Consider the following 26,065-nt stretch of genomic DNA (forward strand, 5'->3'; position numbering starts at 1 on the left):
GCACAGTAGTGGCACTAAGGGTGCACACCAACCACCTTAGTCAGTCTCGTAGAAGAGGCTAGTGTGATGTGTGATTCTTCGCTCCAGTGCAGAGAGTCTGACACGACTTCTATGACAGGGGCGTCAAACACGTGGTCCGCGGGCCGCATGTGTTGCTATAAAGGTTTCGTCCTTTTTCCAAAAAGGTCGAACCTGTACAACCTTTTTTCATTATACGTACATATTGCAACTGTTTGTCGCTTTTCGTGATTTGACCGACTGGTTGCACATCGCGTCTTGCAGCTCAACGGCTGGACATACCTTCTATGGAAGTTGGCGGGTAGTTATCTTTTACCTTCGCCCTATCACCCCTTCGGCTCCTGTCTCTTTTCCAGCTGCAAGACCACAAGAGGCAAATGTGTGTCAGTACGGCCCACGTGGCGAAAGCAAATTGAGAACCCTGTTCTATGGGCATCTGGGGATGTCAGAGAACGCGGTTGTTGTTGTAGTCTATACCATGGTGTCAAAGCAGCGGCTGCTCCCAGGTTTTCAGTCACGTATGCGCAGTTACTGGTCATTCGAGCATTGTTGTGAAATGTAAAATCAGGTCACTAGCGATGGTAGCGCACAGAATATTTTTTGAAAACGATTCTTGGGAAGTAAATCAAAATAACCTTACACGGCAAAAGATGTTCCTCATACAGTTGGAGAGTCGGCTCACCAGCTGCGAGCTCGCCGCCCAAAGGGCAATGGTGCAGCACGCAAGCGAAGCAGCGCGACTCAGTGGAGCCCTGGACTAGGGGCCCAACCCTGCTTTGAAGGTCAAGAGTCTGCAGCGATGCAGACGAAAACCGAACGCTAAACACTTAATGGACCAAATAAAGTTTTTCTCTCTCTCTCCTCATACAAATGTGTCGATCAAAGCAATTCAAAAGCTATCGCTATGCAACCGCTATTGAGAAAGCTATTAACGTATGTAGCATTAAAACTTGAGCTGCATTTATACGTTTTCAGCACAAATCGCGAAGGAGTTCAGGAATAGAAAATGCAACTATAAAAAAGGAATAGCCTTCTGCACTTCAAAGGCTCTCAAAATATATTTTCTTTTCTCCCCCCTTCTTCCCCGTGTTTTATGTGATCATTGAAATCTTTATACCAAGAGGACGACCAACGAAAAGCGCTCACGTTTTCCAAAGTTTGGCCCAAGCGTGGCCGAGAATTGGAGCAAGATTTTCGTCCTCACGACTAGTCTCGCTGCCGAATGCCCAAACATTTCTCCCTTTCTGGTTCTCTTCCCATTCGAACCATCTCTCGCTAAAAGTGCGGGACCGATCGAGTCAAGAGGGCGCGCTACAAAAGGACTCTGCCTGCATGCCAGGAAGCCGTTTGCATTGTGAACGACTTTCGTCGCCGGCTGCAGGCGAAAGACGACGCCATTGTTCCTTTCAATGTCGCCTCTTTTCTCGAAACTTCAGAGCGCGTGACGGAGAGGCACAAAGGAAGTCACCATCCTGGAAGGCTCGGATGGCAATCAGGACCCATCCGACATATTGCCCCGGGTCAAAGGGTGGTCACTGGGAGATATATAATGGCCGAGCAATAATGTAAAGACGCCCAGGCTAGTTCTGCGGCTCCCACAAAGGCAGTGTCCCAAAGCAAATGCGCCGCAGCATATGCCGAAGACACGATGCCTGCGAAACGCGGGGTTCGTGACGGCCGCAGATAAATAACGGCCGATAGTCGAAACCCATTGAGCAGCACACGTGCTTGGAATAGTTCGAGCTAAGGAGCAATAAGTGATTTATGGCCTATAGCGATATTGGGCGAGATCCTGTTGAGTTAATAAGCAGGCACGGTCGCGCCACAAGAAATAGCGAAATGACTAAAGTTCGATTTTCTTTTTTTATGTGTGTAGTTAACGGCGCCAAAGCACGGGAAATGAATACCAAGCAACGAAACCTGACCAAAAAGTGCCTGCGATAACAAAGAATCCCTAAAATATGCGCATATAAACAGCGCAAGCAGTGCCGTGAGAATTGTTCTCGAAAATAGTGTGAGCAACCGGCAGATTTAAAGGGCAGATTTTATGGCAGTATAGAACTCAAGAACAATGCGGGAAATACCACTCAAAGTAGGCCCGCCAGCTAATGGTGTCGACCGACTCTCGCGACATCATATCTAATCCTCTTGGACCTGTAAGCGTAACATCGCAGTGGGTGACAAATGAGAGGGGATGAATCAGGGCTTAATCGGATTAACCGATGCAGCTGCCGATGTCGACAGACCTCAGATACCGATTGCACACGGCACGTACACTCGGTGTGTGCGCTTTTCATCTGTGATCTGCTCTCCTTTCTGTCCATCGATTCCTCCCTTGTACCCCGTACAGGGTAGACAACAGGAGTTTTCGGTGGCGAAAATCACTATTTTCTTTCATTCTTCTAGCCGTCTCTCTCTGTCCACGCATTGCAAACTTATCTACATATTCGAGGACAGCTTCTACCTGCTGGGCTTTTGTTTACCAAATCGCAATTAACTGCGGTGACGATCTTGTTGTAAGCACAGCCCGTAGACTATATTGTCTTCCTAAAGATATTCTCTTCTTTCTATTCATAGTCTAATGACTGACACTGACAAACGTGTTTTAATGTGTATGACCATAAATCTATAAATTTTTCATAGGCTCGTCTACAGGATGTGTCTATAGGCAGTCTACAGACTTTGTTGACAAAAGTACATGGACAGTCTACGGACTGTGTAAAGAAATTTTGGCAACGGCAGATCGAACGAAATGTTTTTAATGACAGGAATGCCTTTCCCGGGTCCATGAACCCTTTTTGGGTCGAGGTTTGTTCGCAGAATTCTATTTCTCAATTTTTGCCTGCGAGATTTTCTCCACAAATTGCTGCTATTCTCGGCAGGTAAACGCTAGGGTAGCAGCGGTCAGTTCAGTCCCCCGGCAGCGGGTGTGCAGATATTGCATGCACTGATGTGCAGGAGCTGGAATGAGCTTGTCGGTTGCGCGTGGATTCATGCACGCAAACCTGCCTGCAGTTTTCTTCCCCGGACACTCGGTTCTTCAGGTCGGCTTGACATGTTGGACGTGCTAGAGGGGAAATCGGTGCGCAACTTTGAGCCAGTAAATGTTTAACATACTTCGGATATATAATCTCAGCCATATCCGATAAATATGCAGACAAGCAAATCGATGGGGTTGTCAGAGATGTGACATCGCACGCGAACTGTGCCATATGCGCAGATGAAGACACATCAACATAAAGTATCGTTTCGTCAAGTAAATATGGACTCGCTTTCATAAGAATATTATTACCATACTTCTACAAAAAAGGCATATGTGCCACAAATTTCGTCCAGCCGAGGAGAGAATACACTTATCCTTAACTTAATACACACTAAGCGTTAAAGATTAAAGACAAAATGAAAGTCGCAGAATAATGGGCATAAGCACATATGCACATTTAATGCTTGCCTTCATTACAACTGCCACTCGTGCCCTCTTTCTTTGTAGCTTAAGCACTGCTGCAAGCAAGGCGCCAAGTGGCTTGCTTGTCCTCTTTCTTTTTGCTCTTGTGCCTCACATTTTAACTGCGGGTTAAAGGAACACCCTGAAAGCCGGCAGTCAATGCACGCACTCCAAGCAAAGGGGCCGCTTTATGTTGGGTTCTTTACGGATGTAATTGGTCACGGAAGGGGGAATTACTGCTACGGCAGTGATCGATACGGTCGTTTTTCTCATGGCGTGCAGTTTATTCGCCGTTTCCTTTCGGTCGTTGCGCGCAGGGGCCACTGACCTTGTGACGAGCGCTCGGTCTCCGAGAACTCGTTGGAGGAACTGCCGCGCACCACGTCCGCGTGGCCGAACGTGGAGGCTGTGCCTTCGCTCTCGTCGCTCTCGTCGCTGGACAGCCTGCGCACAGGGAGGAGGCTCACCCACTGCGCGACCAAAATGCACGGCAGACGTTTGCAACCATCTGGGGAGAAATAAAAGCCAGCACTTGTCCGAAATTAATGCTCCACGCCGGCCGCTGAGGTGGATACTCGCCACCTTTTGTGCCGGGAAAGCTGGGCTCAAGAAGACGACGGTTACTGGAAGTTGGACTTACGGCTACCAGGGGGGAACACCCTTCCTTGTGCTTACCGTACAACGGGAAGAGTAGGAGCCTGCTCAGGCTTCTGGAAGACAACAGCCTCCACGACCTACTTTAGCTGATCGACGGCCTCTTTTTATGCCACAAGGAATTTCTTTGTACTTAACAAAAAAAAAAGAGCCCTGCCGCTGTGGCAAGCTAGACACGAAGGCTCTTGGAGCGATGTTTCATGCTTTGTGAAGTGAAAGTAGAGCTTTCAAATGACACAAATATACATGCACTGAGCTGCCTACGCGTTGTGCAGAACATCCTAAATGCTTGGGTTTTACAACATAGTTTCTACAAACTAAATAATGAGCTCCATCTTTTGGCCAAGAAAGCGCGGTGAAAGCCTAGGCACAGTGCACTGGAATAGGCAGTAAAGCGGATGGGGATCTCTATGTGACACCAGTGGCGTCGTCAGTAGCGGCCAGCTTTCAAGAGTCTCCGATACCAGCGCCGGCAGAAATGGGTGGATCACCTCAGCGTTCGAGCAGGCACATTTTTTCATCTAAAGTACTGTCGCAGTACTTGCTCTGTAAACGAAAAAAAATATTTCGTCATTTTAGGCCCCAGGCATGCGGAGCAACGCACACTAGGAATTCTGTTCGCAGACGAGCTCAACAACGCCACAGCAACGCGTTCAAATGTAGGCGAGTGCAGCGCCGCCGCTTACTTCGCCAGTGGCAGGGATAAGCGCCCATTGCGTAATCACGGCCGCGCAATACGTCGCCTCTTCTTGTACACTGTAGCCTGGGAGTCTTGCTAATTTTCTTTTCGCCAAGCCAGTGTAAGCTAGCTGATTACGTCTGTCTCACCACGTCTTGCCCTACTGTCTTAACCCGCTTATTACGTTCAAGCTGTAATCAGCGTGGTAAGACAGCTTCAAGGGACCCTGAGGACCATTCCATGCATTTTTATCAGAACGCATAAGGAGCTCATTGGACCATTTGAAGACGTCGCCGCGTCGTGTTACACCTGATGACATTACTGATGATATTGCTAGTGATGACGTCATCTACGGTGCGTGAAGCGTGGTCATGACAAGCATGGCAGGATGAATGAGCGTGACCTGATATTCCACCTGACGTCACCAAACTGGAAATTACGACCGAAAGTAACGTAATAAAAGCGGAAGTGGTGCCCGGAAGTGAAGCCTCCGAACCGAAGTGTTCCGACAACGCCTCAACGGCCTCCTTGTGCTTTCGCCACCCATGCTGGTTATTGTCTAGGCGTCCGCTAGTTTTTTTCCCTTCATTAAAGGACGATTGTATGGCTCTTTCTGCCTATGCTGCATCGCTGCATGAGTAACGCATGGCCGCATGAGCTCAGTTTATGGGTATCAACAAACAAGCTTCAAATAAGTACAAAGAAACAAAACATATGATATTTTCTTCAAAAAATAAGCCCAATGTCTTCAATATAAACCTGAGCTTTAATGATGCATTGCTTGAGCGCGTAGATCATCATTCATTTTTAGGTGTTACTTTTTGGTCGAACCTAACGTGGTCCTATCATGTAGAAAATATAAGAATGAAAGTAGCGAGATGTACTGGAATGTTATGCTGCCTTCGTAATCTTGTCCCTCCCAGGTTCAAAACGCTGCTTTATTTTTCACTTGTACACTCACATTTTAATTACTGTGCCCTAATATGGGGAACCGGAATCAAGACTGATAATGATAAACTATCTGCACTGCAGCTAAGGTTGATTAGAACACTATATGAAGAAAATGTACACCCTGCAAACGTAATGAGAACACAAAATATCCGACCATTTCACGAAATATACATACAGAAATTATCTGTGTACATATTTTCTAAAGTATCGAGCAATTACAGTCGATTTGTTAGTCATTATTTAAATAGAGATACTGGTCAAAATTTGCGTAGGACTTTCATTGTCATGAGAAACCAAGGACAAAATATGCTAAACAGACAATTGATCATCAAATTATGAAATTATGTAATAATTATCCAAACATTCTTGAGATCGCAAAAACATGTAGAAGTCTTAGAACTTTCGAACGCAGAATAAAACTTCTGTTCATTTCAAATAGAAGGCCATACATGTAAGAATAATGATTTTTATTGGCAATGTTATTGTGTTGTTTTCTATATTTGTGTATAAAGCGTTAATCATAAAGCGTTCCTTTTTTTTAACTTGCCACATGCTTCATGCGCATTTTTGTATGCTGATCATGGGTATGGACAATTGTATGTGTACTGGCTACATGTATTTTGTAACCACTGCTGTTGCGCCCAGTGGGGCCAGGGCCTCGTAAGGAGACTAATTACCTCCTTTTGTCCTGCCCCACGGGCAGTACCATGTATCGCCCATCCAATAAACAAACAAACAAACAAACAACCAAACAAACAAACAAATAAATAAATAAATAAATAAATAAATAAATGCTGACGTATGTTGGGCAGCAAAAGACGCAATATTTGTCGAGAAGAGTGCATTTAAAAATGCCGTATTTTTCCCACTGCTCGATTGGAACTTGTGGCGTCGATGCCGAAAGAGATTCCTTGACCACAATTTGGAAGTTAATCGCAATGTGGCACAAGCCAGGGGATCCGCCCGCAAAGGACTACTTTGACGTTATAACAGTTTGCTTTTGAAAACGGCTGGTGGCGGCGGCACCTCTCTCATAGTTTGCCCTTTTCTAGTTTACAAAAGCTCCGCTTCCACTGCGAGCAGTCACTGTGTTTAGAACGCGGTAATATATCTATACAGGCCATTTAAATTTATTTTCAGTACGCCTCGATACCCGTAGTGCGTGCTCCCGCTGAATGCGTGGAGGGTTGGTTCGTTGAACCATTAGGATTGTTTATAATTCCTTGCCGACATTGTCATGACAATACGTACAGAGACAGCACGAGCGCGGTGCTGGAAGTTAATAAAGCAACATCTGAACATAGCTTCTGCGCCTGAGAGACATTGCCAACGGCCATGTGAAGCCACATGGATATGTATGCTCCACAGCTGTCAGCACCACTCTCATGATATGCGCTCTGGCGTTTATTAATGCGATAGCATTGAAGCCCCAAGGGGCGAAAATGCGTCGTAGATCGTAAAATTCGCCCATTCGCTGGATGATGTGGCGTCAACACACCTAAACATACCGGTTGGTTAGAGAGAAAGTGGCGCCACCGGACGGGAGCATGCTCATTGTTTGGAGGAAAGTGACGTCATCAGAGAGAATTCCCAGTAACTGGAAGTGACGTCACTTCAGGTAAAGTTATTAACAGCCGCCTTTACTATCGCATTGCCAACACATAATGAAAATATGTGTCCCTGTGATTCTCTTTCTTTAGGACTTTAAACGAGGCTTTCAAAAAGGTGGAAGGGAAAATGGCAGTGGGAAGCTGGAGAGTAGTAGTACTACCACGCAGAAGAAAAAAGAATTGTCTGGAGGTCTCCCAGATACGTTAGACTGTTCTGCGCATTTGCGCGTTTTGCGCGCGAGTGTACCGTTAGGACCGCGTCTATCTCTTGCCTATTGTGCTGCCAGAAACCGAGCAAACTAATAAGCAAAGCTATCGCTGTCGTAAACTCTGAGTTAAGCAAAACAGTGCTGAGAAGCTTATCCCCATTGCGCAGAGGTGTGAAATAAGCTTGTCGCATGGGCAGTGGAGTCTCCACGAAATTATCTCTCGTGGAGTATAACCATCAACGTTGTTCTACTAGTATGGCAGTGAGCATTGGTTGCTGCTAATTCGTACTGCAGGCGCACACAGAGATGAAGTCCAGGGCCCGTGTGCTAACTTGCGTTACTTTCGAAAGCGTCCCTTTCGGTGATATGTGATTGGCAGAAAGAAACGCAAGTTAGGATACCGGCCTTTCAAAACGCTGTTTGGTATCGTGGTTGTCGTTTCTAGAGCTTTACTGTGCCAGCGCTTGAAGTGTCAAACTCCGCTCTTTGATTTTGTGCGCACTGCTTATGCATTAAGTTCTCTTTTCGGCATTTTCTACAACGAAATATATCAAAAAGAAATACACAAAGAACGAAAAGCGAAACGAAGCAATGCCCATGGGACCTTAAGTCTTTCATTTTCTTTTTTGTATCGCCCACTTGGAGACGCAAGCTAACGTTCGACACTGCACCTGCAAACGTTCATGTTTTAACAGGTATAACATGGCATGACCATCCACCAAAATGCGTGCAGTGCGGGGCATGCTCAACAGTGGTACTTAATAATGATACGCAGGAAAATTTGTTGAAAACCCATTTCAAGGAAAAAACTGGCAGAGCAATTTAAATCTAATGAAAGCATATATCATGGATCAAAAGGTGCAGCATATAAAGGCATCGGAAGAAGAGCCTGCTCGGCCGTTATTCCGCGATCCATTCAGCGGCGTTCAGGGCTCCATCCTCTCTCCGAGCAATGAAAAGTAGGCGCGTTTTGAGGGGCTCCGTGATGGAGAAGAGGAACGCATTGTGACGGGACGCCCGGACGCAGCCATGCGCCAATAGAGGCGAGCACGTTTTCAGGCGGGCTGCCCGAAGCACTGGGGGCAGCAGCTGCGTGAATAGGAGAGCGGCGTTTCCCCCGGCGGATCCCGCTGATTAGCCGTCCATTGCCCAGGCAGGCGCAGAGACCGCGCAGAGTGAGGCCGCCCCGTAATGCACTGGTAGGCGACCACGCGCGCCCGCTCGAGATGTTTCCGAACGCATTATGCGTCACGCCAGTATTCGACGTGCGCACCGCGGAGAAGTCACTCCGGCGCAGTTCCCAATCGAGCGAACCTAATGGCGCTAATTAAAGGCGGAAGCGCGCGCATCGTCGATTTGCGTGCTCCAGTGTCTCCGCGAGGAGCCCTGCCGACCGCGGAACCAGTGCGGCTGATTAATTCCGTTCAACGGACGCACAGGCTTGGTTCGCAAATAACGCGAAACACTATTGTCCCCGACTTTTCCAGCGCGGCGCCAAGTAGCTCCCCTGGCGGAGATTACTGGTTCCAGAGCTTCGGGCCAAGTCAACTTCCGGCCAGCGGCTTCCGAGCCTGTCTTGAATACCAGGCCAAGGGCCGAGTGCCTACGATGCCTTGGGACCCCAACCAATGAGCCAGCACAATCTGGAAACTGCGTAACGGTGCACGGTACTACACGGTACCCGGATGGGAAAATAGTCTTAGCGACGGCAATGAGCTCAGTGCCTCCGCCGCATACATTCTTTCCCGTTAATGAAAGGAGCTGCTTCCGGACCTTCCGAAGTTGTACAAATCATCGCTAATTAACTCGTCCCAGAAGCGAAGAAAAGAGCGATTGATTTAGTTCGGTAGTGTGCTGATGAGAATGTTCCAACTGCGACTTCGCCCATTGTGTCAGCTTTGGAGCAAATGTGTTCTCCACAGCTACGAGGACATAAAAAGGAACTGTCTCTTCGCGTACGCGCGTTTCCTTTGGCGCAATATCTGTTGCCGACGCCCGCTCCAATAGGGACGAGAACATTTTTTACGTCGTAAGCAGAAGCTGCATGGTTACAGTAGCGAATGCTACGAGAAAAGGTGACACATATTCGATATCATATGCATTTAGCATAAGAAAAAAAGATTATACGGATGATTTTTCATTTCTAATTCTTTTCTTTTTTTTACCTTCCCAATACCGCCTCTGTTGAGACAATTGCAACAGCAGTGTATGCTGTTGCGGCGTTACTTGGCATAACAATTAAGCCGCGATTAATAATCTTAATTATATCGCCTGATAAGTTGTCATTAGCGGCTTCCGCGGTGGCTGCAATTTTAGGCCACCCCGGATAGCCGGCGTCTTGGTCATTCAAAAATAACTTGTGCAGTTAGTTAAGAAAGCTTAACTCCTAGTGTCGGGATCATTAAGGTTGTTTCCAACTTCATGCCTTTGCCATTTTGAGCGGGTTCGGAAAACAAAACCAAAATACAGGCTTTCGGTTTTCTTATAGACCAGCAGACCACTCTGCTTTACTTTCTTGTTGTTTTCTTTCAAAGAAAATTTCAAGGAAAGAGCCTAGGTAACCGAAATGTCGCAGTTATTTTATGCCACAGTCATCGATCCCCAAAAATTGAGAAGGTGCATGTTAAAGACTGCAGAGGAGCCCCTTTTTCTGGGTCACCTTTCACATTATCGTGAGAACAGTTCGTTATCTCAACTAGGCGGTCCTAGGCAGCAATGCAGTATATACGGCGGTTACATATTTTAATTATTGCGGACGTTGCAGAGCGAAGAGTCTCTTTGAATGGTTTTGCATGATGTGTTTATGGCTGTTTTTCTTGCCGGAACCATGAGATATGATGCGTCTGTAGTGAAATTATGACAGTTAATTGCCTCGAGAACCTCTCCAACAGAGTAGGAAAATGCCTTGCAATAAAAACCCGAGTACTGTAAGAACGTACCTGCAAAAACTCTAAAAGAGTTCTCAAATTTCATGTAAGTCGTCGATATAGCAGCTCAGTGCAGGAGCGGAGCTATTTCCTTGATTCATCATTATCAGCCCGACTACGCCCGCTGCAGGACTAAGGCACCTACCATATCTCTCCAATTAACCCTGTCTTGTGCCAGCTGCGGCTACCTTATCTCCTCAAACTTCCTAATCTCATTAGCGCATCTAACTTTTTGCCGCTACATCTGCTACTCTTGCATTATCTGGGCACGCCCACTGCAGGACTAAGGCCTCTCCCATATCTCTCTAATTAACCCTTGTAAGGTTTCTGGCCACAGCCGGTGGTCTGAGTCAGCTGCATATTCGGCCAGGACACCTGCAACCGGGGTCCCTGCACGGCGATAGGCATCTTGTTTTCACGCTCGGTCCTCGCGAGGTTTATTGGATTCGAGACGGAGGATTCCACTGCCGTTTGAAAACAACATTGTTCGCGGAAGATCGTGCGGCCCGGAGCACCCCTTCAACTATGCCTGCTCGCCGGTGCCTCGCCCATTCGGACTTCCCGGAAGACGTGTTCGGCTGGAGCGTGAGAACTGTCGTTCGGACGCGAAGACACCGCTCTCTCTGGTGGGGGCGATTGTCCAGCGGCACCCTCTTTCTCCGGCGAGGCATGTGACGGGGCGCGTCCCTATGTGAAGTGCTGTGCGTGTGTGTGTGTGTGTGTGTGTGTGTGTGTGTGTGTGTGTGTGTGTGTGTGTGTGTGCGTGTGTGTGCGTGCGTGTGTGTGTGTGTGTGTGTGTGTGTGTGTGTGTGTGTGTGTGTGTGTGTGTGTGTGTGTGTGTGTGTGTGTGTGTGTGTGTGTGTGTGTGTGTGTGTGTGTGTGTGTGTGTGTGTGTGTGTGTGTGTGTGTGTGTGTGTGTGTGTGTGTGTGTGTGAGTACGACAGCGCAAGTTAGGCCACGCCCAACCTGGCGAAGACATTCTCGGACCTGGGGAATCCTGGGGACCGGACCCTTTTTAAACCGGACGACGAGTGCCGTGAGAAGGAATCCTCGATCATCCTCAGACCTTCTCAGATCCTCCGACCTTCCCCCATCACCCTCCAATGGGTTCCAAAATCTTGTAAATAATGTAAAATAAACCCCCTGTACAGTTTCTTTCATAACCAAGTCCGACAACGTCATTCGGAGAAGGGACCTGCGGCGCTGAAAGAGTCATCTCACTCAAGGACCCCTCGTCCCCAACAACTGGTTGGCAGCAGCTGGGATGGACCGTGCGACATCGTGATTTCTCAACCGGTAAGCGTTTCGGCATTTTGCTATAGGATTCGCCAGGCTTCAGATTTTGAGAGAATAATCTAGAATCACTGGGAAGTGTATGTCAATTGAGAAAGGGTAATCTCACGACATTTTGAAGATAGCATTGCCAAAGCGGAGAAAGCGTTGTCATGGACCTTATGATATTGTCAAAGTCGGACTTGCTGTTGTTATGCGAGGAACTGTCAATAGAAGTACAGGGAAAAATTACAAAACTTGAAATATGCAAGACAATTGAAAAGCACGTAGATGACGATCAGCTGGTAGATACGTGGAATTTGGTACAGGAAGAAAAAAGAAAAAGGGAAGCGGAATGGGAAAAAGAGAAAGAACGGCAAAAGTGGGAAGCTGAAAAAGAAGAAAAAAATCTAAAGCGATTGCAGCTTGAAAGCGAAAATCGAAAAAAAGGCGACCGTACGAGAGCCGGGTCTCCTGAAAGAGCAAGCGATGTACAATGATATAGAATGAACAGATTCATGCAGCCCTATGAAAGTGGAAGGGACATAGGATTGTACCTGGGAAACTTTGAGAGAACTTGCGAAAGGGAGAACTTTGCTCGCAGTACATGGCCGCAACGGCTTCTGACACTCTTGCCATGTGAAGTAGCTGAAGTCATAGCGAGACTTAGCACACAAGACGCAGCTAACTACAAAAAAGTCAAAGCCAGCCTGCTAAAAAGGTACCGTCTGTCAGCCGAAGCTTTCCGACAGCGCTTCAGGAACGCAATGAAAAACGATACCGAGGGCTATCCGGATTTCGCGTATGGACTAAAGACGAATCTGCTAGAGTGGCTAAAAGGAGCCGAGGTTTATGAAAGCCGAGACAAAATCATTGAGTGTTTTTGCCTTGAGCAATTTTACCGAAGCATTCCCCAAGTGGTGAAACTGTGGGTTCAAGACAGGGAAAGAGTCGACACAGTTGAAAGGGCCGCTGAGCTGGCAGAGGAGTACGTTTCGCGCAGAAGGTTGAGCACTGAAGAGGGTGCGTCACACGCTCGAAACGCGATGCGAGATAAAGGGCCTAGCAGAAAGACGCGAAGTGCTAGAAGTTCGGAGCAATCGGAGGCAACGAAGGTAGCGCCAGAAAAGCGTGAAGAACAGGCGAAGAGACAGGGAGCTAACAAAGCCGCGAAAAAAGAGTTTGAGGCTAGTAGGCCATTTCGTTGCTACAACTGCAATGGTGTCGGGCACTTTGCAGCCAAGTGTACAAAGCAACGTTTGGTGTTCTCGTGCGTCGAGGATAACGCCGAGAATCTAGAGCTCCTTAAGCCATACCTGCACGAGCTGCACGTTAACGGGAAACCGTGCAGGGTGCTTCGTGATAGCGCCGTGACGATGGACGTTGTCCACCCGTCTTACGTGTCAGTGGACGATTTTACGGGAGAAGTCTCGTGGATAAAACAGGCAGTAGAAGAACACAGTGTATGCCTTCCCATAGCTAGAGTGATAATTTGTGGACCGTTTGGAGAGCTAATCACTGAGGCCGCAGTTTCGAAGGCCGTGCCACTTCAATATCCTTACCTCTTCTCGAATCGATCAGACCAATTGCTACGCGACAGAGGCCAGAAACTCGGAAGCGGGGTGATACAAGCTTTGACAAGATCGAAAACTCGTCAGCTCGCATCTCAACTAAGTCAGATTCCCGAACCTCAGGTAGCCAGAGACGCACCAGCCAGCATATCGTTGCAATCAAATGAGGAGGGAAGTGAATCAACGAAGAATGAAAGCCAGACAGCTGACCGAGCAAATGAGCGACGAGGGACTTCAACCACTAAGTCGGTAGAGGAATCAGAAAACGCTGAAGGATCCGTTTTATCTCCAACATCGCGTAGTTTTGATCGCCTTCTGCAGGTGAACAGGGAGTCCCTAACAAAAGAACAGAAGCAGGATCCCACTTTGGAAAGACTGCAGCTTACAGCTAAAGAGGGCATCGAGAGACGCAACATAACGATGCATGAGAAGGGAGGCTTACTATACCGACACTACCAGGACAGAAAAGGCAAAACATTTGATCAGCTGGTCATGCCCGAAAAATACAGAGCGGACATTCTGAGTCTCTGCCATGGAAATGGCTGGGCAGGACATCTGGGAATCAATAAAACAAAGGAGCGGCTATTAATGGAATATTATTGGCCGGGTTGTTTCAAAGATGCAGAACGCTACGTAAAATCATGCGATGCGTGCCAGAGCGTGGGCAAGCCGGAAGAGACATGGAAGGCTCCACTGAAAACTGTTCCATTGATCTCGGAACCTTTCCGCCGGCTTGCAATAGACACAGTAGGCCCTTTGCCTAACACGAAATTCGGCTATAAGTACTTGCTTACTATGCTATGTCCCGCCACAAAATTTCCCGAAGCAATTCCGTTGAAGGACTTGAGCTCCACAGAAATAGTTGATGCCCTTTTGTTAGTGTTCGCGAGAATAGGATTTCCGGCCGAAATCCAAGCCGATCAGGCGACGGTCTTTACAAGCGCCTTGACGACCACATTCCTAGAAAGATGCGGAATAAAACTGTTGCACAGCTCGGTGTATCATCCGCAGTCCAACAGTGTAGAGAAATGGCATTCGGTGCTGAAGCGGGTGCTACGCGCTCTTTGTTATGAGCATAAAGCAGACTGGGAGGATTGTCTGCCGGCCACAATTTTCGCTTTACGAACTGTCCCCCACGAAGCTACGGGGTTTACGCCAGCAGAACTCGTGTACGGAAGAGCCCTCCGCTCTCCCCTCCGAATGCTGAGAGAAATGTGGGAAGGGACAGGAGAGAACCAGACAGTGGTTGAGTACGTGCTTAAGCTACTGGACCGCCTTAACAACACGAGGGAATTAGTAAATCGAAATATGAAAGCTGCCCAGGAGGCCGCCAAGGTCTATTATGACAAAAACGCTCGCCTTCGAGGTTTCACCGCGGGCGATCGCATGATGATCCTCCGGCCATCGAGAAAAAACAAGCTGGAAGTTCACTGGGCTGGTCCAGTAGAAGTGTTGCAAAAACTTTCGGAGACGAATTACGCGCTAAGGGTTCCAGGCAGGGGAAAGCAGGTGAGAATCTATCATTGCAATCTGATGAAGCCGTTCGTGGAACGCAGCGGGATCGTCAATCTGACTCTAAATGAACCAGAAGAGCTGGACAGCGAGAGTCAGGGTTGGAAGGGAGGTGCGGACGCTAGTGACAACGTGGAAAACATTCTGGCTCACTCCGTGAATGCAGATTTCCTAAGCGGGACACAGGTCGACACGCTAAAGCAGTTGTTGAGCGAATTCGCTGGCCCATTTAGCAGTCATCCGGGAAAGACACACCTCCTGACACACGAAATCGAGCTCACCTCTGATGAGCCGGTACGGTCGAAACCCTACAGGGTATCACCGCGGCAAAAAGAAATAATGGACGCGGAAATTCAGCGCATGTTGGAGTTAGGGGTTGTAGAGCCAGCGTAAAGTGAATATACCTCACCGCTAATTCTTGTTGAGGCCCCAGGGAAAGATCCTCGTCCCTGTGTGTATTATAGAAAGCTTAATGCAATTACCAGGGATCAGCTATACCCGATTCCCAACATAGAGGAAAGGATAGAAAGGGTGAGCGGCGCAAAATTCATTTCCACCCTCGATCTCGTACGGTGATATTGGCAAGTTCCCCTCTCAGAAAGCGCGAGCAGGTATGCCGCTTTCATCTCCCCAGCGGGCACCTTTCGACCCTTAATGCTTAGTTTTGGGTTGAAGAATGCCCCCTACAGCTTCTCGAAACTCATGGACATCGAAACTCATGGACATGCAGTGCTTTGCACTCCCTTATTTAGACGATGTGGCAATTTTTTCGGAAACCTGGCAAGAGCATCTAGAACACCTAAAGACTGTGTTTTCCAGTTTACGACAGGCTGGACTGACACTGAAGGCAGAAAAGTGTAGATTTGGTTGCGCACAGGTGACGTACTTGGGCCACGTTGTAGGCCAGGGAACTAGATTGCCCCGATCGCAGCATTCCCGCAACCACGGACGAAAACGGCCATTCGCTCATTTTTGGGATTAGTTGGGTACTACCAGCGATATATTCCTAACTACTCACAGCGGGCTAGTCCCTTAACTGACGCCTTGCGAAAGGGAGCACCTACTAACGTAAGTTGGGATAAACAAAAAGAAAACGCCTTCAAAAGCCTGAAGGAAGCACTCGTGTCCCGACCCTTGCTCAGGACCCCTGACTATGGGAAAGAGTTCATAGTCCAGTGTGATGCCAGTGATAGAGGGCTGGGTGCTGTCTTAAGCCAAGTTGGCTACGACCATGAAGAACACCCAGTTCTGTACATCAGCCGCAAAGTGACCAGTCGAGAGGAAGCGTACAGCGCTTCCGAAAAAGAGTGCGCGTGTTTAGTTTGGGCAGCGCAGAAGTTGTCATGTTACCTGTACGGAGCAAAGTTTGTATTTGAGACTGACCATTGTCCTTTAACGTGGCTGCGACAGATGTCCCCCAAAAATGGTCGCTTGCTCAGATGGAGTCTGGCTCTCCAACAGTACAATTTCTCGGTGCGTTATAAGAAGGGGAAACGGCACGGAAATGCTGATGGCTTGAGCAGACTGATGTAAGCGGGAGAACTGAGAGGAATCTCCTCCTGTGTGAGTGTTTTTTTTTTTTACTTTGTTCCGAGTAATCCGGCTGTGGCAGTTTCAAAAGGAGATGTTTCGCGCTCAGTCGGCACAACATTAACCCAAATTTGAACACAATTTTTTTTTAAAGTGTATTGTTGTCAATGGAAGAAACCTGGTGATTCTTTGGCGAAGTCCGAGCGCTTGCGGGTGGGGCAGTGCTTCGCTGTTTGGAACGTCCCACCTGCGCTTTCCTTTGTTGGTGGTGCTTTGGGTTCTGCCTTGGGGGCGATGATATTGCAATCCAGGGGACCAACACGGACGCCATCTCATCTCTTCCTGCCCAGCGGTCGTCAACGCTGGACATTCGAGATTTTTCGGGCCGCGGAGGAGCTGTAAGGTTTCTGGCCACAGCCGGTGGTCTGATTCAGCTGCGTATTCGGCCAGGACACCTGCAACCGGGCTCCCTGCACGGTGATAGGCATCTTGTTTCCCACGCTCGGTCCTCGCGAGGTTTATTGGATTCGAGACGGAGGATTTCACTGCCGTTTGAAAACAACATTGTTCGCGGAAGATCGTGCGGCCCGGAGCACCCCTTCAACTATGCCTGCTCGCCGGTGCCTCGCCCATTCGGACTTCCCGGAAGACGTGTTCGGCTGGAGCGTGAGAACTGTCGTTCGGACGCGAAGACACCGCTCTCTCTGGTGGGGGCGATTGTCCAGCGGCACCCTCTTTCTCCGGCGAGGCATGTGACGGGGCGCGTCCCTATGTGAAGTGCTGTGCGTGTGTGTGTGTGTGTGTGTGTGTGTGTGTGTGTGTGTGTGTGTGTGTGTGTGTGTGTGCGTGTGCGTGTGCGTGTGCGTGTGCGTGCGTGTGTGTGTGTGTGTGTGTGTGTGTGTGCGTGTGTGTGTGTGTGTGTGTGTGTGTGTGTGTGTGTGTGTGTGTGTGTGTGTGTGTGTGTGTGTGTGTGTGTGTGTACGACAGCGCAAGTTAGGCCACGCCCAACCTGGCGAAGACATTCTCGGACCTGGGGAATCCTGGGGACCGGACCCTTTTTAAACCGGACGACGAGTGCCGTGAGAAGGAATCCTCGATCATCCTCAGACCTTCTCAGATCCTCCGACCTTCCCCCACCACCCTCCAATGGGTTCCAAAATCTTGTAAATAATGTAAAATAAACCCCCTGTACAGTTTCCTTCATAACCAAGTCCGACAACGTCTTTCGGAGAAGGGACCTGCGGCGCTGAAAGAGTCAGCTCACTCAAGGACCCCTCGTCCCCAACACCCTGTCCTGTGCCAGCTGCAGCTACCTAATCTCATTAGCGCATCTAACTTTTTGCCGCTACACCTGCTACTCTTGCATTATCTGGGCATTCCAAGTCCAGCTTTCTCAGGCAAAAATTTTGAAAATTGGATAATTGTAAGACACTGGTATGGAAATATTGAGGATAATGGTGCATTATCCTGACACGCAGCAAAATTTTTCTTTAAAGTGTTTCCAGCGATCGCATCGAACAGTTAAGACTGCCATAGAAAGCCAATGGGGAACGCTTTTTTACGATAGGAAAAACGCGAATAGAAAAAAAAATAGAAGACTGCTGTCGGATAATCTGCGGATATAACGATTGTTATAGTGAAATTTTACATTATATGAAAAAATTGAAGTCATAAACGGTTTACCGCTCAAAAATGCTTTTGTCTAGAATTGCTGGGTATGTGCCATTATCTGGGCATTCCAAGTCCAGCTTTCTCAGGCAAAATTTTTGAAAATTGGATAATTGTAAGACTCTGGTATGGAAATATTGAAGATAATGAATGGTGAATTATCCTGACACGCAGCAAAATTTGTCTTTAAAGTGTTTCCAGCGATCGCATCGAACAGTTAAGACTGCCATAGAAAGCCAATGGGGAACGCTTTTTTTGCGATAGGAAAAACGTGAATAGAAAAAAAAATAGAAGACTGCTGTCGGATAATCTGCGGATATATCGATTGTTATAGTGAAATTTTACATTATATGAAAAAATTGAAGTCATAAATGGTTTACCGCTCAAAAATGCTTTTGTCTAGAATTGCTGGGTATGTGTCGTTTACGCTTAACGACCAGCGGTTCTCTACCTTTCGCATTACACGTCCTGTCCAAGCCCATTGCTTTTTCTTGATTTCAAGTAGGATCTCATTGACCCGCCTTTGTTCCCTGATCCACTCTGCCCTCTTCCTGTTCTTTAATGTTACACCTAAAATTGTGTTCCATCGCCCTCTGCGTTGTCCTGAATTTAAGCCGAACCCTCCTCGTTAAACTCCACGTTTCTGCCCCATAGGTGCGAGAACAGGAGTGGGCCGCACTGGTGTAGTACTTGACTGCAGCCTCCACAACCATGAAGGCGTCCTTTAATCCCTTCATTCACGCTGCTTCACCTCGGTAAGAAAAATATCTCGTTCACTAACATGAATAACACCTTCCCTGCAGTATTAAATATCTCACTGACGTTCCCTCGCTGGCTTCAATTTGCTCGCCCGCCCTTCTGTTCCCTGACTCGCAACTCGGAATCGGTCACAGCTCTTGTTGGGCAAATTTCAAGAGTTTCCGTGTTGCACAGCGTTGACAGCGGTCGAACCTTTGCCGTACATGCAAGGTGCAGGTATTCGGAAGCGAATACGGTGCACTTGAAAGACTTCGTACACTCTAAGAAGACAGGAGTCAAAAGGAAGTAGAGTGTCCTCAAGCACACAACCTTTTATAAAAGGGGAAGCGCTAGATGACAGCTTACTCCCTTTCTACTCCCACATAGACGAATTGGTGTTTAGAGCGCAGCCTGCTATGCACACAATAGGAGGTAGCTGCCAACGTTTTCAACCAACGCGTGCACAAGTGTAGCAAAATACGTGACCGTACCGACTTCGAAAACCGATCTCATCGGTATTGCAGGTGATTCCCGGCAGCTGCATGCGTGCCGCAGCTATGCGCACGCTCTGATGCGATCCCTTATCTGAAGATATATCGAATGTTATGAGAGAGCGGGGTCAGTCTTGCGCCCCGCGCATTCCCACTCCGCGGGCGCTGCGTTTCGGCCTGCTAACCGCGGAGGTGCCCGTGCTCTATCGGAACACAGGGAGGGACGACAGCTGGGCGTGTACGCTCAGGTGCTATTCATTGCACTTGCAAACAATACACAGAGCGGGCCAGCTAGTTGCAAAACGTCAGCGAGACATTTCTCGGAAGTAGAAGGCTACGTAAGAAGGGCTTCCGACTTACCGGCTGGGACAGGGGAGCGACTTCAGCGGTATCAGCGGCGAACGTTTGCACGCGTCGACAATAGAAACTTTTGGTTGAGTGTGCGATGAAAATGGCGCAAACACGGCACTTTTTAGTTTTCGTTCCGTCCCTCGGGAACACGCGTAAACAGTGGCGATATCCAGTGACAAGACGTCAAAGCATATCAATGCTTGGTTGAAGAAATTTTAATCTGTATTTATTCATAAGGGCGGGTGCATTGCGAGCTATTGTTCTTGCTATAAGAAGAAAAAATATGGAAATGAAGAAAATGTGACAAGTCACTAAAAGGTAGTGAATTTAAACGCCAGGTGTCGTTGCTAAGAGGAAAACACACTTACGCCTTAGCTTGAAATTTGCCCAAGCATGTGAAAAACAGGGGCTAGTTGTCGCTTACGCCTCTACGTGTGGGCGAGAGTGTGCGAAATAAGCGAACCGCTACCATTAGAGCGAGCTGTCGCGTGGAAGAATGCAGGGGCGGCATGTAATTAGTATTCCGAAGCTGGCGAGCAGGGTACCGTCCTCCTGTCAACGCTTCCCGTAACGTGTCCGTAGTTGTCCGTAACGTTAGGAGTTATACGTTAGCGTACGCTAGCTCACTGCGTGCGCCCAACGAAAAGTGTCTCTTGCCGGGTCTTCCCGTGAGCGCCGCATTATTAGGGCAATTGCCATGGGAGGCGGCGAGAGCGGGCGTTTGCTGCGCTCGCTTCGCTGCCCGGAACCAGAAGTCCAGCGGCAGGGCCCGGGATCTTTCCGTGCGCCTGCCGCGGGAAGCGACGAGTGCGTGTGGCCACATCCACAAACGACGCTTGCCGGACCCCGAAGAGACTGCGCGCAATTCCGCGTAGCCATCGAGGTGGACACACCCGTCGCTGCTTCCCCTAGAGGGAGTTATCCCCTCGGCCATGCCGCCACTGTCCTGATGCATGGGGGGGGGGGGGGGAAATCCGACTGTGCGGCCTGCCCGTGGCCCCCCCCTGCCACCGGATACGGGCCGGTGTAGTTTCGGCTACTAGGCTTTGTTCCGGTGCAACGCACAGCGGTGGGGATGGGCTGGCCGGGGCCCGTCCTCTGGGGATGCAAAACCCCATGGGAGTGGCAGCGACTCCCAAGCGACTGAGTGGGCCAGTCGCGCACGTGAGGTCCGATGCCTGAGCGGAGGCAGGCCTGGTTTAATAATCAGGTTGAACTCACGGAATTGGACTCAAAAACTGCTCGAAAATCAAAAAGCCTCTGCACGCGGGGGCGTGCGTGGCTACCGGCTGGCGCGTCGGTTTCTGGCCACGGAGAGGCCAGGTCCGCGCGGGGGTTTCCAGCAGAAGGGCTCCTTGGGAGCGATGTCCTCGGGGAAGCAGCCAGGGATGGCTGACCGCGGGGCCGTGAGGCTAGAGCGCGGGACGCCGAGGTAAGGCGGACCTTAGTTGGACCGATGCAAAAACCGTCGATGTTGTGGAGTAGCGGTGGAGTAGGCCCGGGTTATCTCACCCTCGGCCAGGTTCTTGGTTTGTGGCCCGGTCAGCCCGGCCCTGAACACTCCCTCCTCAGTAGGTGTGGAGCAAGCCAGGGGAGGAAATAAGTGCATGGTTGGTTGGTTGGAAGCACAGGTGGGTCCCTGGGATCCACCACACATACTTCCGGAGTCTGAAAAGCCGCGAAAAACACTCGACGGTTAGTAGCTGGGAGCGTAATGCAAGTCCGAACCGGACCCCTGAAAGTCGTGGAGGAGCCCGAGGCAGCTGCCCCGGGTTAGGATTCCCTGTCTCCGAGTCGGAGCTATTGCGTCGTTGGGTGGTCGGGCATCCCGTGAGTGGAGCCGCACCATTGGAGAACATCGACGCCCTCCCTGTCCTGGCCAGACAGGAGTCGAGCGATGATAAAATGAGGGTCAATATTTCGCTGTCCCCATTCCCATCACATTACCCATAACCCTTCCCTCAGTCCCATTCCCACAACCTATGTCCCACCCCCTCCGCTACGTCCCAGGGGAGATCAGGGGAGTCTCCCCGGGCCCGCTCCCCCGGCTGTGGGTCGCTTAGTAGCATTACCCCATTTTTTTATTTTCCCACCTTCGGGTGGCAAAAGTACAACATTGCCTTCGGGCCTTTTCATTTATATTACGATTGGGTTAAGCCTGTGATACTTTAGTGGTACAGGCAGGAGCTCATTGGTTTACGTTTTTTTATGGCAGCTCACCATACTCTTTGTCTTTGTCCTGATGCATGATGGTGATGATGTTCCTCCACGTCGAGGGAGCGGGGAAATTGCTTTTTCACCAGGTATACCTCCTTTCAAGCGGCTGAGACGTGTAAGAGGACTGGTGGAACAAGCGCCAATTCTAAAACAAGGTTCTCCTAAATTTGGTAGGTTTCTCGTGTTGTGCGTTATTAACGCTGTCAGTTGTACCAAGCACGTCTCCTAAATGTGTGGCTACTCGCAGATCAAGAACTGAAAATTCTCGCCACCGCTGGCGTCTACGGAACTTCTAATATATGTGCAATGCATCTCACGTCTCAACAATCTGCCCCATAAGTTATTCGAAAGTTAAAGTGAGCCCGTGCCTGCTTCTCAAATAAAAACCAGACGTTTCAATTTTTCTGCGTCTTTCAAAAGCGTAATTACGACTCATGTACTGAACGCGTTGACTAAAGACATATGTGCGGCGTTGAAAGGCGGTCAGGATTTTCTGCTCAGCAGTTTTTCCCTGCTAAGGCCGAGAAGACCAACTAGATCGCGGGCAAAGAAACAAAATGCACAGAGTAAAGAGGTTAGCATTATCAGTTATATAAGAAGAAATTCCACATCAGTTCTGCGAGCTGAAGAACCGACTGCTGTACAAGGAACATGACAGTGGCCTACGTTGGCAGGAAGTGGTGTGTAACTGCTGCACATAAGTACACGCCACAAACACCAAATATCTTTAGACGTTTCCAGAACACACATTCCTTATACTGTATGGTAGCGACAACATAAAGTTGTGCTGAAATGCATAATACTTTACGCGTTTTTATAACAAGCGCCATACACTTCTCTGGCGCGTACAACGGCGGCCGCTGACAGGGTGGAGTTAGCGCGTTTAATTGCTCACTCGAGCCTTATGGGAACACGGTTTCGAGCAAGTCCATTTCACGCTGTCATTGACAGCAGATACATCAGGACACGGAGCAATCAATCTGTGATTACTTTGCAAGATTAAAGGGCAGCCGCTCGCGGAAAACGATCGAAGATCAACAATATACGGCCGTTTGCACGCACAGGCAAACAGGAAACATTTTCGCGCAGTGAATGCAAGCATACAGGGTATCCCATCTGAGCTTCCCCTATTAACTTTGCTAAGGGTGGTCATTACTATCTACTAAATGACTCGCACACATCTCTCTACCTCACCACCTGTCATTCACCTTTAGTCTGCTTTCACCGAAATTGCGTAGAGCGCGTGGAGAACCTTCTACAGCAGAGATAAGCCATAAGCGCCTTAGGTCGCCTTTATCAATTACTTGTTTAAAGAACTAAGGACCTTCTAAGCTCAGTTTCCGTAACTAAAGTTTGGCTTGCAGCAGTTAATGAATGCTCCTGTCCAGACAAGTGAGTCTGCTTGAAGAGACTAACGCATGGATCAAAATCGTTGTTTCAACTTCTTCCTTGTAGACTTTTTATAATTCCCACTCCCGGCAAGTCATGCCCCGTAGTAAATGAGGCTTTCTGTTGCTAATAATCTCCTTAACACTCATTGTCACCCCTACAGTTATCAGTGATGTGAAATGATGGAGACGCTAAAATGGAATGAAGTGGCGACGACATTGCATACCGCTAAATATGACAGTGTAACCAGATAAATACGGCCTCAAAAGCGCTACCTGCGTCTTCGTTCGAATGGAATGTCCTTGCGGTAAGAACTCTTGTGAAAGCACATTTGCGAAAGGAAACTACAGTCGCAAAAAGTAATACAAAAATTTTGACGTAGTAGAAACTGCTCAGGGACGGTAAAATCTTTCAAGAGGGTGCGAGAAAAGCCCACCCCTCGGCAAATGGGTCAGGGATCAAACATGGGTTAATGACATTCTAGTCGAAATCAAGATGAAGAAATGGGCATGGGCGGGGCATGTAACACGAAGGCAATATAACCGTTGCTAGCTAAGGGTAACAGACAGGATTCCAGGTGCCGTAATTAAGCGTAGCAGGGGACGGCAGAAGGTAAGATGGGTGGATCAGATTAAGAAGTTTGTGGGGATAGGGGAGTGGCAGCTGGTGCAGGGCAGGTTTAATGATAGGGAGGCTTTTGTCCTGGAGTGGGCGTTGTCAGGCTGATAATGATGATAATTTTTATGATGACGATGCTTCCGAAGCAAGAGTATTTGGCTGCACTGTCCTTCCGATGTTAGTCTCGTTATCGGTTTTTGTTCCCGTATCTGATCTGAGCGGTAGTATTTCGTTGTTCTGCCTCGGAAATAGCCCGAAATCATCCTTTCAGATTGGTTTGGTTTATGATGATTTAACGTCCTAAAGCGACTCAGGCTATGAGGGACGCCGTAATGAAGGCCTCCGGAAATTTCGACCACCTGGGGTTCTTTAACGTGGACTGACATCGGAAGTACACGGGCCTCTAGAATTTCGCCTCCATCGAAATTTGACCGCCGCGGCCGGGATCGAACTCGCGCCATCAGGTCCCATTAAGAATTCAACATACTGGAACCACTCTTATTAATAAGGCTTGTCATAAAGTATGCTCGCGAATCGCGATTGAAAGGGCCTATCGATAAAGGTGTCGTTCATCGCTTGGCGGTGCGTATGCCAAAAGTACGGCAACCGCTTCTGGTTTTCCACTAATTGTTATTTTATGATGCGTGTATGCCGCTACTCCTTCGCCAATGTCTCACTAGCTTCTTTTGTTTTCACGCTCTACTCTCGGGCACAACTTAGTAGCACAACTTAGGCACAACGTTGGTAAAGTCTTCCATTCTACATTTCTTATTGATCTATTTTTTTCTTGATTGTTATAAAGACGTTGGAAAGGTTGGTGCTGGTCAGTGGCATCGTCTACTTCTTACCTTTGAACGGGTACGTACTTGCGCGAAGACGGGACATATTAAAGATACACACACGACATCTACAGAGTTGCAAAGGTGAACCACCTCTCTCGAGCAAGAGCATTACATGAACTTATTAGTTCTCACCACAGACGGGACGGCCGCACAGTAACTGAAGACACATTACACATGTCCATAACAGCAGCCTACAGTACAAATCACAACGCGTCAATAATAATAGAAGTGTATGGCAGAAAATTGACCAGGCCTAGCGCATTTCAAGCACTCAACTATCAATCACACCGGCGTAAGAACAATTTCTCAACAACAAAAAAAATGAAGACACTCAGACAGTGCCGTACACTATGAACGTTCAAGAGACACGCAAATATTCTTATCAGTGAATATTGATTTTCTGCCTTTTTTCTGGGCATGTTAACGTTTTTCGGATAGAAAAAAAAAACAGTTGCGGCTGAGAGAATTCCGCTATATTAAAACGCGTGACGTCGACACTGAAGAGGACTCGTGGCCACCGTTTTGAAGTGAATGGCGGTCCAGTGTAGCCTCTAGTATTTTCAAAAAAATTCCATGTCGGCGAATGCAATTTACTTCCGAATTTGCCCGCTGGTGATGATACCTGCGTTTCTTTTTTTTATTTTTTTATGGGCAGTTTATGGGAGTATTTTCAAACTTATGAAAACACCGCTTTCGAGTATAGTAGTTACTTGTCTTTAGAATATCATAGTATATTGATAGAGACAACGTTTAATATTTTCTTTGTGTCCCTTTAAAAGATGTTCACATAAAGCAAGCATAATAAAGGCAGTCATGTCTACGCCGCGGTCATTTCTACCTAGGGCTCATGAGGGCCTACGGAGCGACTTTACGGAGCAATTTAACTAGCAAATATTAGTTCTCGTAGGAATCCCTGTTGTTACATTCAATTCTACAAAGTCTCACGCTGTCAATACTCCTAGAACTTATGCAACACGTATGAACGAAGCAACTCTCATCCGGCTTGGCAACCTTTGAGACTAACGTTTCTTCATTCCCCTTATGAAAAACTATAGTCGCTGAGCAGGCTTAGAGCACCTTTTCTAACTTATTTACGTGTGCCTTCAGAAACCTTAATTCTGCATAATTGTTCATGGTTTCACTACCTGAAAAAATTATTTTTTTTTCTGTAATCTACGAAGGCCGCATTCTCGATAATGTCACATTACTTAAATTTTCTCACAAGTCCACCATAGTAATGTGATACATTGGAAGGTGCCCCTTTTAAAAACGAATCACATCAGTGCTGGCATATCTAACGCGATTTTGATAGACTGACTGACTGACTGAGTGATTTATTTATTTATTTTTATGTCAGTTAACTCAAGTGGCCA

At 48.1% G+C, this 26,065-nt stretch overlaps 1 protein-coding gene across 2 annotated transcripts in view; it reads right to left on the reverse strand.

Annotated features, from left to right (window-relative positions):
- LOC144094103 (cell adhesion molecule Dscam1-like) overlaps positions 1-26,065 on the reverse strand; it is a 519,023-nt gene that overhangs the window by 33,626 nt on the left and 459,332 nt on the right. For both annotated transcript variants that reach the window (XM_077628014.1, XM_077628013.1), the window contains exon 42: positions 3,792-3,907. In XM_077628014.1, the coding sequence (XP_077484140.1) occupies positions 3,792-3,907 (116 nt within the window). The remainder of the gene's footprint in view (positions 1-3,791; positions 3,908-26,065) is intronic.

Source organism: Amblyomma americanum, chromosome 6 (genome assembly GCF_052857255.1).
Source record: "Amblyomma americanum isolate KBUSLIRL-KWMA chromosome 6, ASM5285725v1, whole genome shotgun sequence".
NCBI lineage: Eukaryota > Metazoa > Arthropoda > Arachnida > Ixodida > Ixodidae > Amblyomma > Amblyomma americanum.